A 24,946-nucleotide genomic window follows, 5' to 3' on the forward strand; every position below is an offset into this window, starting at 1 on the left:
GCCCCTTTTCCACCCCAGAAAGTGAGGGGGCAGGTCTTGGCTCCTCCCCCCCCCCCCAGGAAAGGACTCCGGGGGGCAGGTGTGGGCCCCTCTCCTCCCATAGGGGGTGGGCGGGCAGTGTGAGCCCCCCGAGGGAGACGCAGCGGGACAGACGAAGTCTCACCCCGCCCTGAGGAGACAGGCAGGAGATGGGCATGAGCCCCGGCCCGTCACGTGACACCGTCTTCCCTCCCATGTACGGCCGCTCCCCCGGGGGCGGGGCGAGGAGATGGTTTCCTAGGCGACAGCAGAGGCTGCAGTACACAAAGCCCGTCCGGCCCTGCCCAGTCTGGGTCCCCGGAGCTTCAGGTACGTGACTGCTAGCGAGGGACATCCCCGCCCGGCCTCCATTCCCACCCCAAGGGCGGGTGTCCCCTGCCTGGCCCCTCTTCCCGCTCCCCCAAGGGGGCATCCCCCATCTAGCCTCCCCTTTCAGCCCTCCCAAAGCGGGTATCCCTCACCTGGCCTCTGATGCACCTCTCCCCTCCCAGGAAGCCGTTCAAGCCCTTGCTGTCTATATCCCGCCCCCACCCCCAGTGAATTCCCCTCCCCACAAAACCCAGCCCAGAGGAGGAGTGGAGGAGGCGTCCCTGTCCTGAGCTACTGTCCCCAGCTGCATGGCACCCACAGGGTGCACAAAGTGGGAGGTTGCAGAAGTATGCTGACCTGATGTCAGTTGACACTGTGCAGGCAGGACATTGTCCTGGTACTGCACAGATGGGTTGGAGGCTAACTAGGTGATATTTTCCCCTCCGTCTTAATAGTACAGTCTGTTCCCAAAGGTATGCCAAGAGATTTGTTGCTACCCAGTGTACGGCCTTTAGGATGTGGTGGGAAAACGTACTCATTCTTTGTAGTTCTTTAAGATCCCAAGAGTAGCAGGGTTAGCACTGGGATTCTCCCTATATTCTAACTTGTATCTTGTTCAGTTCCACCTGCTTCAATTTCCCCAGCAGTTTCAACTGGACAAATTATTCTTTATTCCTGTCCTAACCTGTTGGGTAGAGACATTTGTTGTTCAATATTGTAGGAGCATTTCAAAGGTGACTGGAATAATCAATTGTATGTTCTCTGTATGCATTTTCGTATATAAAATGTATAAAGTGCTTTCGGATCCCAGGAGAGGAAAGGTGTGATGTAAATTACAATATTGTTTGTACTGAAAGCTAAGTGATAATGTTAAGTACTAGCTAATGAGATTGCACACACTCACTTAAAATGTGCATAACAAAAAAGTGATCCATTCTCAACAGTACATCTCCATTGCGTTTTGAAGTCTTAAATATATTTTTATAGCTGCATGTGGGTTCTTCACCTCTTAATTTGGGAATTTTCTTCTGAAGGAGTCATTCATTTATGAAACATTATGACTAATTTTAAGTTGTCTTTCCTTTAATTTTATTAACAGCAAGAGCAAAAAATTAAAAGGCAGACACTACAGCTACTGTATAGTTTTAATTCAGTGAAGTGCAAGGTAAAACACCAAGGAGCAAAAAGTTCAGCCCATACCATAGTGCTCAAACTGGACATGAGGTCCAGTGTAATGTTGTGGAGAAAGGGCTTTACAAACAGGGCAGTAGTGAGTAGGAATAGATAGATAATTTGTAAACTCCATACACTGCATTAGTGAAACTGATACTTAAATACTGCATATAGTTTTAGTATCTGTATTTTTAAGGGAGGTTGAAAAATTGGAGAGGGAGCAGAAAAGAGCCACTAAAATCATTTGGAGAGGCAGAAAATGCGATACAGTGAGAAACTTAATCTATTTAGTTTATGAAAAAAAAGATTAAGAGTTATAAGGGAAAAATGCTGAGTTTGTAAAGGTTTCTTTAAACTAGGTGAGAAAACCACAGAGTACCACTATCTAGAACTTAAAATCAAACAAATTCTAGAGTGAAATAAGGCACACATTTTAATAACCCGATTAACCATTGGAACATACTAGCAAGAGAAGTAGAGGATTCTCCATCTCCTGATGGCTTAAAGTCAAGACTGAATGCCTTTTTAGCATCTGGGCAAGCATGAGTTATCAGGCTCATTACATAGCTAAATTCACATGGGTGAAATTCTTTGGTCTGTGCTTGTATAAAAGGTCAGATTAGATGATCCGCCTTAAAATCTGTGGTCTCTTCTTACTTTAAAATCTATGACCATAAACGAAAAAAGTAATTATTTCAAACATTTGGGACATTGCTAATTTTTTTCCATTAATGTAACTGTGGCCACATCTGCACTGTGATATAAATTTGACTTTATAAAGATGGGTTTTATAAATTCGATTTTGATTTATTCTCACCTCCCCACAAAGTTGAGTTAATGCTGTCACACTGAATCACCAAACATCGACTGTTGCATCAGTGCAGTGGGAACTTATCCTATAGTTCCCTCAGCCCTATAGCATTCTGGGGTTTTTTGCTGGTACAGTATGGGAAAAATTGCCCCGCAAGTGCATGTGGGTATGGGATGTCATCTTCCCACATTGCATTGCCCTCGTTCCCCTCCTGTGGAAAGCAAACAGACATTTTTTCAGAAGGAAAGAAGGAAAAGTAGGGAATCCCAGGTGAAAGAAAACCAAATAGGCTGGCTTCAGAAGGGCCGTGTCTGCACATGCCCCTCACTTTCAGAAAGGGTATGTAAATGACACGGATCAGAACTGGTTAATGAGGCCCTGATATGCATATTCAGTGCCTCATTAGCATAATACCAGCCAGTCGCACTTCAAAAGTGCTGCTTTTGAAACACAAACTGGCTATGTAGATGCAGGCATTTGGAAATAAACCACAGACTTTGAAATTCCCTTATTCCCAATTCATTTTGCAATTAAGGGAATTTGTAAGTCTTGAGTTTATTTCAAAGTGCCCGTGTCTACACAGCCAGTTTGCGTTTTGAAAGCAGCACTTTAGAAGCATGACTGGCTGTCATTATTGCTAATGAGGTGCTGAATATTCATATCAGCACCTCATTAACGAGTTCCGATGCGTGTCATTTACACTCCCCTTCTGAAAGGGAGAGGCATGTGTAGACACAGTCAAGGTGACTGAGCCACATAAACTGGCTGCTTAGCTGTTTTCCCCCATAGGAAGAACACCTTTAGGTATGACTTTTGCCTGATCAGCCAACTAGTGTGCCAGGCAGGGGACTGTCATACTCACATTCCAGAATGACTCTGTGCCCCAGGATCCCCCAGGCAACTGTGCCATGTCAACTGGCCCTCCAGCCACTTTTCCCCCACTTAAACCAGAAACTTTCTCCCTGAAAATATTATAGAACCAGATTATTGCTTGTGATATCCACCCCTATCTCTAGTTGAAAACAAACAGCCAAAGGAATTTTCACACCATTTTTCCAAAGCCTGTCCCTGTCTCCAGGCACTTGTTGGATTCCAACCCAGTGATGATAGATGCCATCAGAGCGTGCTGTTTCTGGGCCAATCTGCCTGAAGTACAGGAGGATAATAGCAAAGTTGAGGAAAGAGTAGGGTAGCAAAGTTGAGGAAAGTGCAAACCATGATAAACTCCCTCTGGCAGGGGAAATCCTGTAGCTCCCTGTACTCATGAATGGACATAAGACAATCTGTGGTGCACTGAGTTAGAGTTTGGCTTCCCACTTCACTACACAGATGTGTCCAACATGGGGCATGGAGCTCGTCATAAGCTAGTTGGGAGATCTATGCTCTGGGATCACCCAGGTGACTGTGACCGTGCCATCTCAAATGGCCCCGCAGCCACTTTCCTACCTGCTTGAGACCACCCCACCCTGGCCAGAATGGTATGACTTCTACCAGAAACATCATCTCTGAAAATATTACAGGAACAGATTATAGCATGAGATATCCACAACCCTCCCCATTTAATGAGGGATGTCATAGGGGAACTGGTTGAAGGATCAGTTGACAGGGTCCCTTCAGTGGCTTTCTCTGGCTGGGGGAGGGCAGCCCCAAATGCCTATGACGGTGGAGGCCAGGCCCCCCATATTCAATGTGGGATGTCATTTATGGGTGAAATTAGTTGACGGGCCAGTTGAAAAGTTCCCCCCTGGTGATAGACAGCCCCCAAAAATCTTTCCTGCCTTTGGAGCCTTCACCGCATGCAAGCCAAGACATGGTGCTGTCTGGCAGCATAATCTGCAATATACCACAGACGTGCTTTTATTGGGTTGAGGGCTAGCCACATGATGTGGTTGGGTGATGGATAGACTCCAACTGCATGGTGCTTATCGTGGAGTGGAGGGGGCTGCCTGTGTACAAATGTGAACCACAGAAAATAAGTTTCTCAGCCTCTCATACGAACATGACCCCCACAGCATAGCCACCACGTGGTGGGGTGGGGCAGGGACTGGCACCAGCCCTGAAAAAAAATCTTTGTCTCTCCTGCTATGTCCTGTGAAGGGAAGAAGACACCACCCTGTGTTGGGGCTATTTTTTTCATGGGCAGATGCAATCGCCATGCTGATAATAAAGAAATTAATTCAAAATGGGCCCAGGTGCCCACTTAAATTTCCCAGGGTTCCTAGTCCCAAATTCAAATTTGCAGGCTTCCTGTTACCTATTTACCGAGCACCTGGAGAGCAGCAGAGATGGAAGCAGTCAGAGCCGACAATGGTGGGGCATTGTGGGATACATACGGGACATCTCTGGAGGCCAATAAAGTCGATTTAAAGAAATGGCATTTCCACACTAGCATTAATTTGACCTTTTGAATTCAAACTTGATGCTACATCGACTCACTTTGTTGGTATAATAATATTGACCTTAGCACTCCTTAAAAGCAACCTAATGGCATTCACAGTGAAGACAGTGGCATTGTAAAATCAAGGTAACAGCCTTAATATCAACTTTATGATGTAATGTAGACATAGCCTGTCATTCTATGAAAGATGTGCCTGTTGGAACTGTTTCTATTTGGAACTGAGATTTTTCACCAAAACTTATTTGAAATTCTGTGACTTTTAAATTATGTGAGCAGATACACAACAGATAATTGTATTGACATTTTTTCAAGCAGCTATGCTACTATGATTATTACTTGCATATACTCAGAAAATGGTACAAAGTGATAACCACAACATAGAAGAAATAATTAAAGAGCTGGTAAGTTGTTTTTTTTTCTTTTTAAACTCTCAAAATATCAGTCACTATTAATATTTTTGTCAAAATTATGTGGTAATACAGTTTTCGAAAAATACCACCAGTGCAGGATTATCATTCCTGGACTACTCAGATGTCAGTACATGACATACAATGACAATAGGGTTTACAAGGGTCAAAAAGTCTTAAGAATGGTGAGATGACCACTAGTCCCAGGCTAAGAAGAAAAGTCCCAGGGGTGTGAATCTTGCAAAAGGACATCTTCAGAGGACACCAAATGCACTTAATGGTCAGCAGGTTTAAAACAAATAAAAGGAAGTTCTTTGTCACACAGCACACAGTCAATCTGTGGAACTCCTTGCCAGAGGAGGCTGTGAAGCCTAGGACTATAACAGGGTTTAAAAAAGATCTAGATAAATTCATGAAAGTTAGGTCCATTAATGGCTATTAGCCAGGATGGGTAAGGAATAGCCTCTGTTTGTCAGAAGCTGGTGGTGGATGACAGGAGAGAGATCACTTGACCATTGCCTGTTCAGTCCGCACACTCTGAGGCACCTGGTATTGACCACTGCCAGCAGACAGGATACTGAGCGGGATGGACCTTTGGTCTGACCTAGTATGGCCATTCTTATGTTCAGGGAAGCAGAATTTCAAAGTAATTTTCCCCTAATCCCTTTTTCTTGTAAAGTATAGTGCAGAGGTATTCAAATATATTGAAATAAGTTTTAGTAATGTAACTGAACAAAATAAATGCTGCATTCTTTACTCAAGACAAGTTCTTAAAGTCTCGCCTTGTGCCGAGTAAGTAATTGGAAGCTTTGATGCTGTCTGGGAAGCCAGATCAAGCCATTAGTGGAATTCACTGGAGTTTTACCTGGTAGATACTGAAGGAAGGGGCCTAACAGTATTGCTTCTTTTTTGGAAAAGTTATGTATTACTATTTTACCATGTTTAGAATTTTAATGATATGTTACATAATTTTTTTCTGGACAGAGACCTGTATTTATTATGTCTATACTGGGGGTGGCATGAAGGGTATATGTAGCTATATGCTGCAGTGAGTTGCAAGCTTCATCGCTGCTATGGTGTATACACATGTTAGTGAAATGCTCCCCAGTACCTGAGTCTTTCCCAGCTGTGGAGGAGGGCAGCAGCAGGGAGCTGTCTGAGCCTGCCCTGGCAGCAGAATTATTTCTCTGCTGTGGAGAAGGGCTGCAGGGAGGCAGGCAGAAGGGTACTATGCTGCTAAAAACAGCAGTGTAAATGGTGAGGCATGACTTGGGAAAGTAGAGCGCCAAGCAGGGTATATACTCATGTACATCTCCACACTCATCAGACATGTCTCTATTCCACTTGCCTAAGAAGTACCTCCTTATATACATTATTGTTTATACCCATGGCAGGGAGGCTACTCTACACTCTGCTGAAAGACATACCCAACCCTATGGTTCATTTGAGCCAAGTATTCCAGAACTGAAAAAAATAGCATACTGATCCACTAAACCATATATTCCTTTTATCATGTAAATACAGTTTAAATGGAATTAGATTTTGGTCCTTTTATAATTTACATCAGGATGTAATTGGATATTTTGATACTGAAACAGAAGGTGTATTTGGGGCTAGAGCTGAATTTTGGTTTTTGTGAATGAAAACTAACAAAATTTAATATACTAGATGTGGTGAAGGAACAAAAGTTTGACATCATGTAGATTTAAGCACAAGGCCTTTGTTACCCACAGCTGGCAGAGTGTCACTTTGCTTGCTGACTCAGTGAAACTGACAAATAGCTGACTACAATGAATTATAAAGAGTGCCAATGGGTGGAGGGAAGCAAAGGGGCTGGGTGTTCCCCAAGACCCCTAGACAGATGCTAGCAGCAAGACATAATGAGTGCAAATAAGCCAATCATCTAAAGATTACATAAGTGCTCTGCCCATGGCCCAGGTTTACATGTGAATGCAAAGATAATATCCCTTTAAGTTTTCTCTTGTAGAAGATAGGTTAAATGCCAATTTCTAGTCTTTAGGAATGTCAGGTGGCACCTTCTAGTAGGTTTTTTCCACAGGTACATTATTCCTCCATGATCTTGAGACATAAAGGAACAAATAAACAATACATATATTGGTACAATTATAAATGTTACCCCCACTTTTGGGCTCAGATTGGCATCTGTGAAGGATAGATACCATTACTCATGTTAACATGTTAGACCTTCCCTTGAACTGGGCTGAGGAAGATTCGTTATCTTTCTTTGTCAACCAGAAACCCGACTTTTGGGCACCTCTCCTAAGAATTACGATGCTATAATTCATCATAAGCCCCAATTATTGTTTTCACAGCCAAGGTTTACACTGAATAAGCTCTTGTTTGATACTGAGTAACTAAAGAGCCTTTGTGAGTGGGCCATGCCTGGCTTACTTAGAATGAAAGGTTTGGGGCCTGTTTTGTGTAACTTTATGTTAAAGATTTTTAAAAAAAAGACTGTGTTGAGAACAAGCATAATACAATATCAGGATCTTGGCACTTCATGTAGCCAAAACCGGTTAGAAGATATTTGAAGACGAGAATGTGAAGCTGCGATTTTCAAGGATACAAAGGACAACTAAGCATCTACCTCCATCTGACTTTCGGTGGGAATTAGGCGTTCTCCTCCAAAATGCATTTTTCATACCATTGAACTAAAAGGGCAATAAATAGTTATGTTTTATTTACAGTGCACTTGTAATGGATTGTCCTATGAGAAAATTGATCAAGAGGGACCAGAAACATCAACACTGGAGATGTTTTTCTCAGGTTATCCCAAGATAGTAGGCATGTCATTTTTTCCAAATTTAACCACTCTCACTCTTGTTGGACAAAGCATTCAGAAGATTTCAGACTTGGAGTATTGTCCATTACTCAAAAACCTATGGATTGCTGAATGTTGCTTAACAGTAAGTTAACTCTATGATTTTTTTTCTTTTCAGGTATCTGATTAGATTTTTATTTCTTAGTCACAGTGAATAGCACATTCCTCCACAGGTAGTCCCACGGGTGTTAATCTGCATACTCAAGGAGTCAGATACTACTCACTGGGCTTGTCTACACTACCACCTTCCTTCGAAGGAAGGATGGTAATTAGGGTGTTGGGAGTTTACTAATTAAGTGCTGCCATGCATAGCCAGCACTTCATTAAGCAAATTCCCCCGTGCAGCAACTTTGAAGTTTTAAACTTCGAAATACTGGCATGTGTCTAGCCTCAGCGCACCCGCCGGTACTTCGAAGTGCTGGGGCAACTTTGAAGTCCCCTTACTCCTCAAAATTTTGAGTAAGGGGACTTCAAATTTGTCCCGGCACTTCGAAGTACCGGCAGGTGCGCCACAGCTAGACATGTGCCGGTACTTCAAAGTTTAAAACTTCGAAGTGGCCAGGGGTGGTATGGGAATTTGCTTAATGAAGTGCTGCCTATGCACAGCAGCACTTCATTAGTAAACTCCCAACACCTTAATTACCATCCTTCCTTCGAAGGAAGGTGGCGGTGTAGACACAGCCACTGCGAGTAAGAAGTTCCAAATCTGGTCCTCTATTATATGCGATAACACTGGTTGTTAGATTCTGGTTAGATGATGACTACATTACTTCTAAAGTAGCCAAATCACCAAATTAACTCAGTTGATCATTTTCACATTCTCCCATTTTGGAATCCCATTGTTGTGTTTCTAAAAACAACTCTTCAGAAAACAGACAGTACAGAATTCAAACCAGTTTTTAGGAAACTGATAAGAACAAAAGTGTTTTTGTGAAAATTATATTATTTTAGAAGAACCATTTCATCTTTCATTAAGAAGTGCTCTGGCAACTACTGTTTTTTCTTAGTGGGCTGTATCCAAAGCCCCATGTAGTCAGTGGTAGCCTTTTCATTGATATAATGGGCATTGAATTAAGCCCTCTGAGAACTGATTTGCCATATTGCTGTCTAGTTTTCTGTATAGCTGTACAGCATGTTGACAAGTAGAGTGCCTGTCTTCCTTGTTGTTCAATGAGAACTAATACGTATTCCTCCACTGCAGAAAATTGATGGTCTACAACACTGCACTAATTTGGAAAAGCTTTACCTGTACAACAATGAAATTTCTACAATTGAAAATCTGGAGACCCTAACAAAGCTGGAGGTTGTTTGGCTGAATAACAACCAAATTAAGGAGATACAAGTGAGTCTAGTCGCTTCTTTGATTTCCTTCTTGCTAATCCATTCTACTTATGCCACATGGATAGCATCTGAATGCAATTTATAAGCTCAGCTATCTTTTAAGACTGTTAAACCACAAAAAAGTTAGACTTCAACCCAAAGTCATAAAGAGTTATGGTTGAAATATCATCAGGCACTAACGGTACGTGCTATGGCAAGGGTCAGCAACCCCCAGCACAGGTGCCAAGAGTGGCATGTAAGCTGATTTTCATCGGCAGGCAAGGTGGGAGCTCAGCCCCATCCCTCCTCCCCCATGCAGCCGGGAGCTTGCTCAAAGCCTGTGGATTAACAAAAGACCAGCTATTGCTACCAGCCACCACCTAAACGGTAAGCTCTGCATCTTAGTTTGTTTATTAATTAAATTGTTGTAAGTATCATAGAATCATAGAATGCTAGGACTGGAAGGGACCTTGAGAAATCATTGAGTCCAGCCTCCTGCCCTCATGGCAGGACCAAGTACTGTCTAGAACTATTAGTGACTTTAAAAAGTATCACTAGCACTTGAGCCATATATAGAGATCAAAAGGTCAAATGTTGGCACTCCACCCCAGAAAGGTTGCTGACTCCTGTGCTATTGTATGCTTTATATACATAACATAAACAAGATCACCCACTTTTCTGAGATCTCTTAATTTCCCAGACATACCAAGGTGATTTCAGGTGGAGGCTGGAGTGTTAAGTCTGAGTTTTCTTTATGTGGCAGGTTTTTCTCAAGACCCTGGAATTGTCACACAATGCTTTCTTGCGATTTAATTTCCTTTTTAGTAAAAAGATGAAAAGCAAAACAACAGAAAAAAACCTACTACTTAAAACTGTCTCATAGAAGAGGTACATGGGAACAAGCCATCGACCAGACGGTTAAAGAGCCCCATTAAGCCAAAAATCTATTTTAAGCCTCCAACAGTGATCCTATGGCAAAGAAGAGGGCTGCTCTGGAGTCTTCAGTGCTGTGGGTGATTTGGTGTAGGAACCCTTCTGCTTCCTCAGCCCTACAGAATTTCTTCCAGTTAACTGCCTCCCCCCCGCCCACACCTGGACACACACAAACCACCACCACCAAATTGCTGCATGAGTGCTTGCATCACTACTGCCTGGGCTAAATAGCTGTGGGTGACAGAAAATTATCTGAGAAATAGAGTGTGTAGGAGGAAGAGAGCTCTATTGAAGAGTCCTTTGCAGTCTGTTCTACTACTGGACTGCCTTTTTGTTTTGATAGAATATAGACTAACATGGCTATCTCCTTCTCTGTTACAGGGATTGCACACTCTACAGAATTTAAAGGAGCTCAATGTGTCCGGAAACTTAATAAATAAAATTGGTAAGTGACATTTATTTAAAACCTGATGTCTCTTCATAGTATTTCTTACTGCTGTAAAGTCTAGGGTATATTTATTTCATTCTACCCCAATCTGAATCCATGGAAAGCACCTAATGATTTAAATGATGCAGGGTCAAGCTCTGTGTGGCCATTCTTGCTCTGACTGAACCCAGTGGCAAAACTCTTAGAGGCTGAATTTTCATTTCCATTAAAGCCCTTTAACACTGTTTCAGCCGTGTATAAGAGCATTAAAATGGATATCAATGGAGTGTGCACCCTCTTTAAGGCTTCTTTACATTGTCAGAGTATAAATGGGCTTTACTCTATGTGGGAATTAGGTCTTCACTGAGTTCACTGAGAGTGAAATCAGGCACTATATTTTTTAAAAGAAACTTATGACTCTGCTAATTTTTCTTAGAATCTTTTTTGTTTTGTTTTTGCATGGAAAAGAAAGGGTGTTCTGCATAAAAGCTATTCACTTGCAATAATGAATTATAACCCTGTGCAGTTTTATTTTGTGGTTAAAACTTGTGTGTATATATAATGAAAATGTACTTCACCAAGTACAGTAGGTACAACTGTTTTCTCTTTAATTATGTTTGCCCTGATGTTTTATTGTAGGAATTTGCTTGGACCTCAATGAACAACTGGAAAAATTAAATCTTTCTGGTAATAGAATATGTTCCTTCAAGGTAAGTTCAAGCTTTGCATTTCATTTTTATATTCTTTTAATTGTCACCTCAGTCTCGGTAGCAATCTGGCTCTGGATTTTAGTTAACTGGTCTTGGTGGTTGGAGTGGAGGTCCAGGACAGGTGCCAAGCATCAACACCAGATGTAGAGCCCTGGGGACAGGCCTGCGGTCCGAATCCATAAACAAACAAAATCAAGATTGTAGTCAGAGTCCAGAAGCAAGCTGAAGACTGAAGCTGGGCTACAGGGAGTCAGAGGGTCAAGAGGTGGGTGCAGGGCTCTATCAAGGTTGAAATAAGGCCCAAACCAGACTGAAGTGGTCTTGAACATGGCTTGGACTGGGACAGACTTGAGGGCAGCATGGAAACTGAGGGCCTCTGTAACACTGCAAGACAACAGCAGAGTTCCTAGATGAGTGATGCCATTGTACAGGCTAACTTGCAGCTCTGGGGGTGAGAGTGAAATGCCAGCCCAGGAATAAGTTGCTGCAGAATGCCTCAGGGATGAGTATAGCAGGCTCTACTGGAGGGATGCATCACTGTATTTATTGAAGTTCTGGGGAACTGAGAGTGGGAGTCGTGACAGACACAGACCCAGGAAGGGGTTTGCAACTAGGAAAGAGAGTCTGGGGTGGGAGGAAATTGGGATGAAAAGCCTGAGTGTAGAATAAAAGTAGTAGGTGAGGAAAATGAGGCTGGTACAAAGAGCTAAGGATGGGGGAAAGAGGACTGGGACAGGGATGTGTTGGAGAGGGCAGGACATGTAGTAATCCTCAGAGGGCCAGGTAGTCTAGAGGGTAGCACAGCCAGTTTCCAGCCTCACTTTTCTGTGGGAAGGACTTTTAGTTCAGTTTCAAACCCTTGTATGTGGCTTATCCTCATGTCAGTGTTTTCAGTGTCCTTACCCTATCCTCATTAGAGGGGATTGCAGTAGAAGTGAGATTTATGCTCCCTGCAATAAAGGGCAGGTGGCATGGGAGTCCAGGCCTTCCCATTCAACAGGATTCCAATATGAGAGACAACAGTGTCAGGCATGCAGGAGTGCACCTGAAGTTGACTCCCTTTGTTACTTTGTACAATCTGTCTCCACGTGTCTCCAAATCCAATATAAGATAAAGGAAAAGACAAATAATCTTTCAGTTCCAGTGGGGCTCAGCAGTCTGTCTTCTTTCTCATGTGTAGGCTTCTTTGGTGTTTATGCTCAGGAGCTCTTAGGGTAGGACTAATTTCCTCCCAGTCCCTTTTCATCTTCTTCTCCATCTTAAGATAGCAAAGTTCCAAGCATGACCTCAGATGTGTCTGTCTGCAGTAAAAAGCGGCTTTGAGAAATCTGAGTGGAATAACATTGGTTCCCAGATCAGCTGATCTTATAGTTCTAAATGTTTTGCCACTTTTTTTTTGCCCCAACAGACTCTTTTGGGTGCAGGTCTTTGAGCAGATCTGTCAAAGGGGTGGCAGTGGTATGTGAAGCTTAGAATGAATCACTGATAGTACCCAACTAATCCCACAAAATAGTGAATTTGCTTCTTTGTGGAAGGGATGGAGCTGCCTGCTAGGGCTTGGACCTTGTCCACCACAGGTCACCATTGTGCCTCCCCATTTTAGGCTCTAGTTAGGTAATGGCCTGAGTGGCCATTTGTCACTTGCTTGGTTGGCCACCAACGTCACCCCCCTTAATAGCCTGTAATACCAAGGTAACATGCTTCATATGATTGGCCCAGCCCTCCCTGTTGGTAACAATATAGTCAGTGCAAGCAACCGCATACCACTCATATGGTCATAGCATTCTGTCTATCAGCTGCTGAAAGGTAGGGACTTCATGGAGTCCAAATGTAGTGGAGAAAGTGGGTTTTTTTTCTATAGTCTCAGTTGTTAAGAGGATCTGCCAGTATCCATTCAGTAAGTCAAGGGCAGTTATACATTTATCAGCCCCCCCAGTCCTTCTAGCACTCAACAAACTTTGGTATGGGGTATACATCAAACTTTGGAACTGTGTTCACCTTTCAGAAATGAGTACAGAACCACATCAGCCTATTGTGTTTGGGCATCAGCAGAGAGGGGCTTCTCCACTTGCTGTGTGATTCTTCAGTAATTTCTACTTCTAACATGGCCCGCCCACAGTCTGTTTGGGAGTGGCCATAGACTCTCATGTACCTTCTGCCCGGGATCAGCGTCACTATGAAACATCAGGGGTGCGTCTACATTAGCCAGCTACTTCGAAGTAGCTCGCACAACATCGAAATAGCACGTGTCGTGTTTACACACGCCGTGTACTATTTCGACATTGAAATCGACGTTAGACGGCGAGACGTCGAAATTGCTATTCCTATCCGAAGATGGGAATAGCGCCCTACCTTGACATTCAGCCTTGAAGTAGGGCTTGTGTAGACGATCCGCGTCCCACTACTTCGAAATAGTGGGGTTCTCCATGGCGGCCATCAGCTGAGGCGTTGAGAGATGCTCTGTCCAGTTCCTGCAGGGCTCTATGGTCACCGCGTGCAGCAGCCCTTAACTCAGGGCCTCCGACTGCTGCTGTTGCTGCTGCTGCAGCTGGGGGTCCATGCTGTGTGCACAGAGTCTGCAACCGGTTGTCGTCTCTGTGGACCTCGTGCTGTGCAGGCCGAGTGTGTCTGGGAGGGGCCCTTTAAGGGAGCAGTTTGCTCTTGCCCCAGAAGGACTAGTCCAGCCTGTGACCCCACCTGCAGGCTTTGCTGGCCCCTTATTTCGACAGAGAGTGATTGTATTTGTGGACGCTCCACATTTCCTTCCATGGCAGCTTCTTTTGACGTTCCCCGTCACTACTTCGATGTTGAACATCGACGACACCAGCCCTGGAGGACGTGTAGACAATACACATCGAAGTAGCCTGTTTCAATGTTCTTACTTTGAAATAGGCTACTTCGACATAGTGTGCTAGTGTAGACGTAGCCCAGGTGTGTCCATCAGGAACCACCAAATACACCTCAGGGAACAATTCAACCAACTGGTATACTTACTGCTCTTGGTTGGGCTGCACATCTTTCCCTCCAGACCCCAGGGCTTGAGCGATAGGGGATGGATGGTCAAGGTCAGGGTAAGGAAGGAACAGGGCTATGAGGAGACATTCTTCTCCCTTCCTGGCCTTGAGCAGCTGGACATGATACACCTGGGTTGACTTTGTTTTCCTGGGTTTGCTGAACCTCATAATTAACATCCTCTGTTTTACTACCTTGAAGGATCTAGCCATCAGGTCAAAAGTCTGGATTCCAACATTGACAGCAATTTCAAGGATGTGCAACAAATATAAAACCAAATTCTATGCTATTGTAACAAGTAACACCAATGCTATTAAGGTTGAGACTGTACATTTTCATAAAATCGAGGCAGCTATATTTCTCAGTGGGAAAAAAAGCAAGGTTAACTCCAGTGGCTAACATCACTATTGAAATTTTCCTGGGAATTTCATTAAAATACCAAAACAATATTAACTTGGCCACTTTGCTTTTAAGGATGTGTAGCAATTCATGTGATGATTTGTGTTGTATGGATTCTGTGTTAAATCTTTCATTATAAATATTGGACAGAAGATCAGGTAACTTCTCATGATGAAGTCAGAGGGGGATCAAGTCAGGGTACGGAGTATCATATTACCTCTCATGAGGGGCCGCTCTTCTTGTATTGTGTGATTGTGGTATATTGTCCCCTCTCCCCTACAGAGTTTCCACAACCCTCAAAATAAGTGAATTCTGTAAGATCTATCTATGTGGATCCTGAGAAATTCCATGAAGGCATAAGGGAGGTCCTGTGAATCCATGCTGCTTTCCAGCCTGCTGCTGCAAGTGCTGCTTGGATAGGGACTCACCCATAGGCTGCTGCCCATAGAAAGTTCCTTTTAGGGGAATGTAGGGTGGGATTCCATAACACCAAGGGGAAAACAGGTAAATTAATGTTACAGGGTTTGCTATTCCTTCCTAATAGTCACAGATTTGGGGTACATGCTGCCACAGAGAGTGACCATTCCACAGTTCCTATTTGTCTCTTTCTATTGTATGGCACTTGACCCCAAAAGAGTTTCTGCAGGGTTGCATCTCTGCTAGTGGGAATAGAAGAGAGCAATATTCCTTCATTAATACTGCTCTAGATCTGTTTGACTGTGTTCCCCCTGTTGTGTATGTCCTGCTATTAGTTAAAAGTAATGATCTGCCTTCATGCTCTAATGCAGACTTTTTGAAATGAAGATCACCAACATGTTGTTGATTTACAGCTTTCATTGTTTTTCCAGGAACTCACTAATTTAACAAGACTACCTCATTTAAAAGATTTGAGTCTGAATGATCCTCAGTATGACTCCAACCCCATCTGTCTTCTCTGTAATTATGCTACACATGTGCTATACCATATGCCTCAGCTTCAAAGACTGGATACATATGATGTGTCTGAAAAACAAATTAAGGTCCTGGCAGAGGTATGGATAAGATTTGCCCCACATAGCATTGCCAGTAGTATTTATGACTTCTTTTCCTCTTTATCTCAGTTTTTGTTATCATGGTTCCCCACACACACACCTCCACTCCGTTTTTCAGTCAACAAAATTGAAGTGTTCATTTAAAAGCTAATACCATGCAGTCTTGCTTTTGTGATTTTTATCATGAGTCTCACAATACCCAGTGGTTGAAAGTGTATGAAAAACTATCAACATTAATTAATAAAATTAAGTTTCTCTTTCGTATGAGGAGAAAAAACTTGAAAAAGTGAAACCTAAAGGCTCAATATTTGAAATCTAGTGAAACTATCCCGATCTTTATTACTTTAAAATCTCATAATTTTGGGAGGCCCAACTCATGATTTTTGAATGCTTGGGGTTCACAATATTGGCCACCTTTCTTTGTTGGAGGGAGGCAGTGTTATTGTAGTGAAATAAACTGTTATTTGAAAACTGATTGCAAGTACTTTTAAATATATTTTTCATTATTTAAAGAATGTAATATAGAATACAAAGACTGGCATTGTAAAGATATTCTGTAAATAGATTACAATTCATAGAACAGCAGTAAATACAAGAAAGGTAATTCAAAATCAAGCACAACATCGTTTTAACATATAACTCTTAGTAGCATTCTCATATACCGTTTTCAAATAGAAATGTTTCAGGTAAGATTAGAGGACATGAGCGAGCTTAATAAAAATCATAGAACTGGAAGGGGCTGTAGAGATCAAATCCAGTCCCCTGCCCGCGCATCAGGACCAGGCACCATCTAGATCATCCCTAACAGATGTTTGTCTAAGGTGCTCTTAAAAATCTCTAATTATGGAGATTTCTCAACCTACCTTGGCAATTTATTTCAGTGCTTAAGCACCCTGACAGTTAAGAAGTTTTCCTAATGTCCAGTCTAAACCTCTCTTGCTGTGATTTAAGCCCATTGCTTCTCATCAGAGGTTACGGAGAATAATTTTTCTTCTCCTCCTTGTAAAAATCTTCTATGAACTTGAAAACAGGAATCATGACCCTTCGCTGTTTTCTCTTCTGCAGATTAAATTAACTGATTATTTTCAATCTTTCCTTAGTAGGCATGTTTTCTAGAACTTCAATCATTTTAGTTGCTCTTCTCTGGACCTTCTCCAATTTCCCCACATCTTTCCTGAAATAAAGTGCCCAGAACTAGACACAATATTCCAGTTGTGGCCTACTTAGCACAGAGTATAGTGGAAGAATTACTTCTTGTGTCTTGCTTACAACACTCCTGTTATTGCACCCCAGAGCGACGTTTGCTTGTTTTTCAACAGTGTCACACTATTGACTCATCTTCTGCTTGTGGTCCGTTATGATCCCTAGATCCCTTTCTGAGGTGCTCCTTCCTAGACAATAATTTCCCATTTTGTATGTGTGCAATTGATTGTTCCTTCATAAGTAGAGTACTTTACCTATGTCCCTATTGAATTTCATCCTGTTTACCTCAGACCATTTCGCCAGTTTGTCCAAATAATTTTGAATTATAATCCTATCCTCCAAAGCACTTGCAACCCCTTGCAGCTTAGTATCATCTGCAAACTTTGTAAGCATGCTCTCTTTGCTGTTACCTAAATTATTGATGAAGATATTGAACAGAACCAGTCCCAAAACTGATCCCTGCAGAATTCTACTCATTAAGGTGTTCCAGAATGACTGTGGACCATTGATAACTACCCTCTGGGAATAATTATCCAAATAGTTGTTATGTACCCACCTTATAGCAGCCGCAATCTGGGTTGTATTTCCCTAGTTTATTTACAAGAAGGTCATGTGAAACTGTATCAGATGTTTTACTAAAGTCTAGGTATGCCTTATCTACTGCTTCCCTCTTAGCCCCAAGGCTTGTTATTGAAGAAAGTTATCAGATTGGTCTGACATGATTTGCTCTTTACAAATCCATGCTGACTTTTACTCATCACTTTATTATCTTCCAGATGTTTGGAAATGGATTCCTTAATTATTTGCTCCACCTTATGGAGCTACTGCTGCTTGTCTCTCGATACAACCAATTTATTTTTAAAAACAATCATGTCAAGTTGAAATGGATGTCAAAACATTTTGTCTCTTTTTTAATATTAAAGAATATTTTTAAACAACCGTCTTGTTTTAACTTGAAGACAAACCAGCCAGTGTGCATATATGCTTGGAAGAATTAGAGTTTTGTTGGTAAATGTCAGTTATACCAAGCACAAGCACATGTCATTTATACCAAGCACATTCACAGTGGAGCAAAATATTTCTGCTGATGATACTGAAAAATTAGAGAGACAAATTAAGAAATATGCTGCCTGAGGAACTTAGAGTTTGATTTAAACATATTTCTTTTGTAAAATTTGACATGATTCTGACCACTTGTGTCTTAATGTTTATAAATCTTTCAATTTTTGAATCTTAGCATATATTTTGATTAAATAATTTAGTGTCTGAACCCCCCAGGATTATCTGTCCCACATAATTTCTGCAACTGAGAACATTTAAGGCTGTGTCTACACTACAAAAATAACTTTGAAGTTGCTTACTTCAAAGTTAAGCATCTATACACAACATACTTTGAAGTTAAACTTTGAAGCAGGGCACTACTCCATTCCCAGAAATGGAGTAAATTAACTTCGAAGTAAGGGTAAATGCGTGTAGACTCTCTGCTGACTACTTCAATGTAGTGCCTAACTTCGAAGTTAGTTGCTAGTGTACACACAGCCATATAGGCCGTGTCTACACTAGCCCAAAACTTTGAAATGGCCATGTAAATGGCCATTTCGAAGCTTACTAATGAAGCGCTGAAATACATATTCAGCACCTCATTAGCATGCGGGCGGCCGCGGCACTTCGAAATTGATGCGGCTCGCCGCTGCGCAGCTCGTCCCAACAGGACTCCTTTTCGAAAGGACCCCGCCTACTTCAAAGTCCCCTTATTCCTGTGAGCAGATGGGAATAAGGGGACTTCGAAGTAGGCGGGGCCCTTTCAAAAAGGAGCCCCGTCGGGTTGAGCTGCGCGGAGGCGAGCCGCGTCAATTTTGAAGTGCCGCAGCCACCCGCATGCTAATGAGGCGCTGAATATGTATTTCAGCGCTTCATTAGTAAACTTTGAAATGGCCATTTACATGTCGATTTTGAAGTTTCAGGCTAGTGTAGACACAGCCATATATTGATAAAAATAGAAAAAGTGCTTACAAATAAATCTTTTGAAATCATAAGAAAGTAAAAATTGAATTCTGCTAAGCCTAACAGTATACAACATGTAGGGTTTTTTTCAGGTGTAATCAATAAATACTGATTAAATGTCCTGATGCTATAAAAAGAAATCAGTGTTTATCCAGTAAACATTGGAAGAACACTAGAAATGGTTAATTGTATCTAAGGGCCTATAAGGAGCAGTAATGTAGACTACAGGTGTGATTTCTAAATGCGCAAACATATTTTCCATTATTTGGTGCATGTAAGCCCTGTTGGTGCACACTAAAGACTCCTTACTATACATTAAGGCACTGTTGATTTAAACAATACTGGATTTAAGTGCACTGGAAACATCACAAAGAAAATGAAAACAACCCCCCTAATGAAATTAATGAAGACCTTACAACTCCATAAAAATCTAATATGTAATTTTTGAAGTGATGTTTTAAAATTTTAATTGTAAGAGCCAAACAAGTATAAAATTTAATGTCATAAATTTGTTGAATTGCTAGAAAACAGGGTGTAATAATAGTCATATTTTGTTAACATTATTTTGATGAATAATTTATCCTGTTTTCCTGACACTTGAAGGCAACGGTGATGAAAAAGAAAATGTATTATAACATGCGGATAAAGCGTGTTCATAGACAACTCAATGAGGAGCTTGAAAAGCTGAAGGAAAGGAAATGCAAACTGCAGAAATTGCCAGAAGACCGAATAAAATTGTTCAGCTGCAACATAAAACATGTAAGTTCAAATAGCTTTAAACATCAGGGAGAAGATGCATCCTTTGAAAAAAAATTCAATGTTCATCACAGGAGGAGATATGATTTTTGAGAAAAAATACTTTATAGGCTTTTATGCCTAAATATTGCTTTCAGTTTTACCCATTTGAGTTGGACAGTGAGTTGAGTTGCCCAGAGTTCATAGGGACTGATCAACTGATTGAAGTCAATGGAAAATTTACTGTAAGCAGAATCCATTGTTTATTCAAATTGTTAAATTCAATTTAAGAGCAATTGTGCTGCAGTCTCAGTAATCCTCAACAAGTTGTGCTCATAATGCACTTACCTAATTTTAAGTCTTAAATGTCATCTTTCCATTTTTTAAATACAATACAAGCAATAAGATAATGGATGAGAGTCTAATGCAATCTCAGATATTCCTAAACAGTAAAATATTTTGTTTTACAGTGTTTGCTCTTTTCTTACATTTATAATAAATCTTTGTACCTTGAGTTAGCCATTTTAAAATATGCCTATTTAAAAGTAATCCAGACTTTTGCTTTTTACATGTAGCTAAATCTTTCAAATAATTTTATTAGGGATCTGCACTCTTATACTGCACAGAGAGGAATATTTAGAATACCAGGTTTTTGATGCTTTTAGGCAAAGTGGACTGTTATTTCTGAATTTTGCAGTTTTATGGAAATGTTACTATTGTGAGCTAACTCCTTCCCTACGTTATGAAGGAATAAGAGAGATAATTACCTTACTCTCACACATCTGAGTGGTTAAAGTTATTTTTGTTAATTGAATCCTCTTGCTCTGATTTCCATGTGGTCTCAAATCAGCTATCCTGGGGAGTAACCTAAAAGCTTTAATCCAGAGCTAAACAGTGAACAAGAGTAATGTGACATGTAATCAGACATCTTAGACCTGGTTGTAAACTTATCAGAACAAGATTCTCAAACTTGGGTGCTGAAAGTTACAGCTCTCAAATCCACATATAAATACCTAAAGAACTGGCCTAATTTTAAAAGTGTTGTGGTTTTGTGTCAGGGCTGCCCCCCAACTCCGACACTCCAAGTGCAGAAAGTGGGGGGGGGGCACAAAACCTTAAAAATACCTTGCTTCTATAGGCTGTGCTTATAAAAGCTCCCCAAGGTCACAGATTTCCTGACTCGGAGGGGTAATTGCCAGCACCACCACCAAGTGAAAAAGCACCCTTAAAACTCAAGAAGACATAAAATGTTTTTGCTTGTTCCATATGTGTCAAGGTTTTGAGTAACTTGTTACAAATTACAGAATTATTTCATTAAATAAACAAGAAAATTCTAATGTCAGGAAAAAAATCAAAAAAATTTATTGTTTTATTAAATTAGTTTTCTGATAAATATTTTCACGGTATTATGTGGTGTATAGTGAGAAGGCTTATTTTCTGTGAAAAGCAAATACAGGTTGAACCTCTCTAATCAGGAACTCTCTCATCTGGCAACATCTGTAATCTGGCATGATTTTAGTTAGACAACCATTTATCATGGGTGTGGCCAAGTTTCTTGTGACCCCATAAGGTTTGTTTATAGCCACCAATTCCAGCTCTCAATCTTCTGTGCTGTTATTTAGCTGTAATTTACCCCTAAGAGATCAGTAAGTAGTGAAAGCACTGGTAATGCGCTAGAAAATATTGACTGGCAATGGTCTGGCAAATTCTCTCATCTGGCACTGCTCAGTTCCCAAAGGTGCTAGAGAAGAGAGGTTCAACCTTTTCTGTAATTTTCAACCATATTTTCACTTGTTGCCTTTGAATCTGGATGTATTCTTTTTAACAGCTGCAACGTGAATTGGCAGAGCTACAGCCGTCAGGAAAAACAAAGAATAACAAATCTGTTAATAGTAAAAGGTTGGAAACAGAAAAATCAATTTATGACAATGAGAACGCTGATGAAGCCAGTGGAGAATCAAGTCTCGAGATGAAGCTTTTTCTGAAATTAGATGCCCTGAGGGAAAGGGTAACATTCTGGAACAGAAAACTAGATGAGTATGTTTTATGAATTGTATACGAGCTTCAGTTTGAGATTTGTATGCATTCTAACTCACTGAGGAGGGTGTTGGTAATTTAAAGAATTGATTATCGAATTTGGAGCCTGTGTTATGTTTATTTCAACTGAGGGCCAAACTGATAGTATTGCAAAAGATGTTAATTTTATAATATGGTTTGAGGAAGAGAGTTCTGCCCGTATGACGGGAAGAAAGATGTATTTTAAAGATTACCAAAGAGAGGCAATTTAAGGGTGTGAAATAACTGAGAAAGAAACAAAAGTACTTCAGAAAAGTGTTCTATAGTATTCTGTTGGACAGAATTTATCTGGGCATAGGTGAAGTCCTAAAATAATAAGCAAGCAGGTGTTAGGTAATAAGGTAATGTATACATCACATCTTTATCCGGAGATGATTGATTGAGAGAGAGCTTGCCTTGAACATCACAGACTTCATCATACTTCCACCTGCATTCATGGAGAGTCACTACAGAATGTTTTGAAACAATATGGGCTTCCTACAAAGGCAGTGTCACTGGCTGAGATACAATGTGAAAGTTCAAACTGCTGCATCAGGAAAGCAAGTAGAGAGACTGATTAGTTTGACAATAAAGCCAGTAGCACATTTTATAATTTTGTTTGTATTGTAATGAATTATATGATGCAAAAAAAAAAAAACATTGAAGGAAGATATGGGATTAATAAAAGAAAAAGAAAGAACATTTCAAGCTCTTGATTTTACAGGTGATACTGGAATTTGGCAAATGCTAAAAGGCCACAGCAGGAAACTTAATGCATAACATCAGCCATGCTTTCTGAGAATGCTTGGGGTGCATCTACACTACAGCTCTGTTTCGAAAGAACGGCTTTCGCAAGAGAACATCGAAAGATGCTCTTTCGAAATGGAGCATCCACACGCGCCAGTGGAGACCAAAGTTTTGATCCGTTATTTCAAAAGGCCCCCCAGCATGATTTCGAAAGAGAGCATCCAAACACACCAGGGCGCTCTTTCAAAAGAGCAGGGGCAGGAAGCGCCATGGGCAGGGACACATGGCAGATGAGCCTTTCCGGGGCTGCTTCCTGCTGCCCATCATCCCCTTAAAGGGCCCCCCTTACAGGCCTGTCCCCAGGCACAGAAGAGAGAGAGAGAGACAGACAGACAGACAGACTGAGAGAGAGACTGGGGGTGGAGAGGCCCCGGGCAGGCTCCCAGGAGGGGGGAAGCTTAGTGCTCCTGGGGCCTTGATGTGTGTGTTCCCCGTCGCCCATGCCCTGCCCATCCCCCTGTGTCCGGGGGTCCTGTCAGGGCCAGGCCAGGGCTGGTGTCACAGGCAGGTAGGGGCGCACCTGGGGCGAGGCCTCTGTGGGCTGTTTGGGGTTAGTGCAGGGGGAGCGTGGGGTGGGAGCTGCAGCATCCCCCTGGCCAGCCCTCACCAGCAGCATGTGGGCCAGCTGGACAAGGTCAGCCAGGGGCAGGTGAGTCAGGATCAGGCAGCGGGGTCGGGCATTTGTGGGGGATTTACTGTGGGTGATGGAGTCGGAGGGCACACCAGAGAGTGGGGGGAGGTTGGAAGAGGAGAGGCCGAGCAGGGGACAGGGGAGCTGGGGGGGAGTGGGTGGGTGATGGGCGGACGGGAGACTGTGGGGTGGGGGCAGGAGGGGAGGCTGTGTGAGTGGGTGGCGATGGGGCGGTGGCTGGGGCCGGGTGGCCAGCCACGGCCTGGGTCAGGGTGTCAAGGTTGGCTGCCACCCAGTCCCAGGCCCACCACTCCATTTCCAGCCACTCCCACAGCACTCTGAAAAGGTCCTGCAGTGCTGCAGTGTGGGCAGCCTCCCCTGTATTTTCCTCTGCACCCAGGTGGCACTGGTGGACAGCCTGGCGGCAGGCCCACGAAGAGACAGCGCAGGGTCCAGATAGCTCCCCCTCATCCTCAGTGGTGGGGCTGGTCTGGCAGCTGGCTACGGGAGCTGTGGAGGTAAAAGGGGAGAGTGGGGGGGCAGGCATGAGTCCCAAGCACTGAACCTTATGACCTCCCCCACCAGGTGCCCTGTGATGCCCATGTCCCAGGGTTCCCTGTGTGGGTGCCAAGGGCACAGGCTGCCCCATGCTGCCCCCCCGGTCCTTCCACAGCCACCGGTCTGTGGTGCTGTCCCGCCCATGTGGTGCTGAACGTTGCGTGTTGGGCCCCAGTCCGGGCCTGGGGAACGTGGCTGTCTGGAGTCCACAGACCCCAGGGTGGCAGGCACATGGAGGGACGCTGCGGCAACCCTGGCTGAGACCAGATGCCCCCTCCTCAGTTCCAGGGTAGCTGGTGTGTGTGCCACCTACCTGTGGGTCCCTCCAGGAAGTTGGGTGAGGTACAGACAGATGGGGATTGTCTGGACTGCCCGGATGGGATGTTGATGATGAGGGCCCCCTCACTTGAGCCCTCGTCATCGCTGGTGGTCTCCAGCCTCCGTGGGTGCCTGGTGCTAGGCATGGGTACGGGTACGGGACTGTCCTCCTCTGTCCCCAGCTTGAGCTCCTGCTCCAATGCCAAGACCATCCTGTCCAGCATCACGGCTGGGGGGTCCTGCCTCCTTGGGCCCAAGGAGGCAGTCCAGGTCTTTATAGTAGGGGCAGCTGGGGGGCACTGCCCCTGACCGCCCATCTGTGTCCCAGGCTCTACAGTATCCCTGGCGCAGCTGCTTCGCCTTAGACCTCACCTGGTCCACGGTGTAGCTGGGGTGACCCTGGCGGTGAGGCCCATGGCAAGGTGCTGGAACGCCACCACCTTCCTGTGCTGGACCCCCATCTGGTGCAGGATGTCTTCATCTGCCCAGAGGGCAAGGAGGTCTTGCACCTTGGCGTCGGTCCAGGAGGGGGAGCTGGCTCCCCTCCTTGGAGGGCTCCCCAGTTTCTTTGGGAGGCCCCTGCAGTTGGCGGGGGTTAGGGGTGCTGGCCATGGTGCTGAGGAGGGCTCAGGGCTGGCTGGTGCGTCATGCCAGGGAGCAGGCTGTGCAGCAACGTGAGCTCCCTGCTGCATGCACGCTCTCAGCTTCCTGCCTGAGGGCTTCTGGGAGCCTGTGTCCTGAAATGCGGCCGGAAGCTGGAGCCATAGAGCTCTGCTTATGCTGGGAATGGCACCACTGCCTTCCAGCTGATTGCAGCCATGGAG

General features: G+C 43.2%; 1 protein-coding gene across 1 annotated transcript in view; it reads left to right on the forward strand.

Moving 5' to 3' along the window:
* Positions 1 to 301: 301 nt before the first annotated feature.
* LRRC9 (leucine rich repeat containing 9) overlaps positions 302 to 24,946 on the forward strand; it is a 107,390-nt gene continuing 82,745 nt past the window's right edge. The window contains exons 1-9 of the mRNA XM_074996300.1: positions 302 to 348; positions 5,046 to 5,131; positions 7,846 to 8,064; positions 9,181 to 9,321; positions 10,614 to 10,677; positions 11,299 to 11,369; positions 15,629 to 15,811; positions 19,622 to 19,777; positions 21,582 to 21,790. Coding sequence (XP_074852401.1) covers positions 5,084 to 5,131; positions 7,846 to 8,064; positions 9,181 to 9,321; positions 10,614 to 10,677; positions 11,299 to 11,369; positions 15,629 to 15,811; positions 19,622 to 19,777; positions 21,582 to 21,790 — 1,091 coding nt within the window. The 5' untranslated portion in view covers positions 302 to 348; positions 5,046 to 5,083. The remainder of the gene's footprint in view (positions 349 to 5,045; positions 5,132 to 7,845; positions 8,065 to 9,180; positions 9,322 to 10,613; positions 10,678 to 11,298; positions 11,370 to 15,628; positions 15,812 to 19,621; positions 19,778 to 21,581; positions 21,791 to 24,946) is intronic.

Source organism: Carettochelys insculpta, chromosome 6 (genome assembly GCF_033958435.1).
Source record: "Carettochelys insculpta isolate YL-2023 chromosome 6, ASM3395843v1, whole genome shotgun sequence".
Classification (NCBI taxonomy): Eukaryota; Metazoa; Chordata; order Testudines; family Carettochelyidae; genus Carettochelys; species Carettochelys insculpta.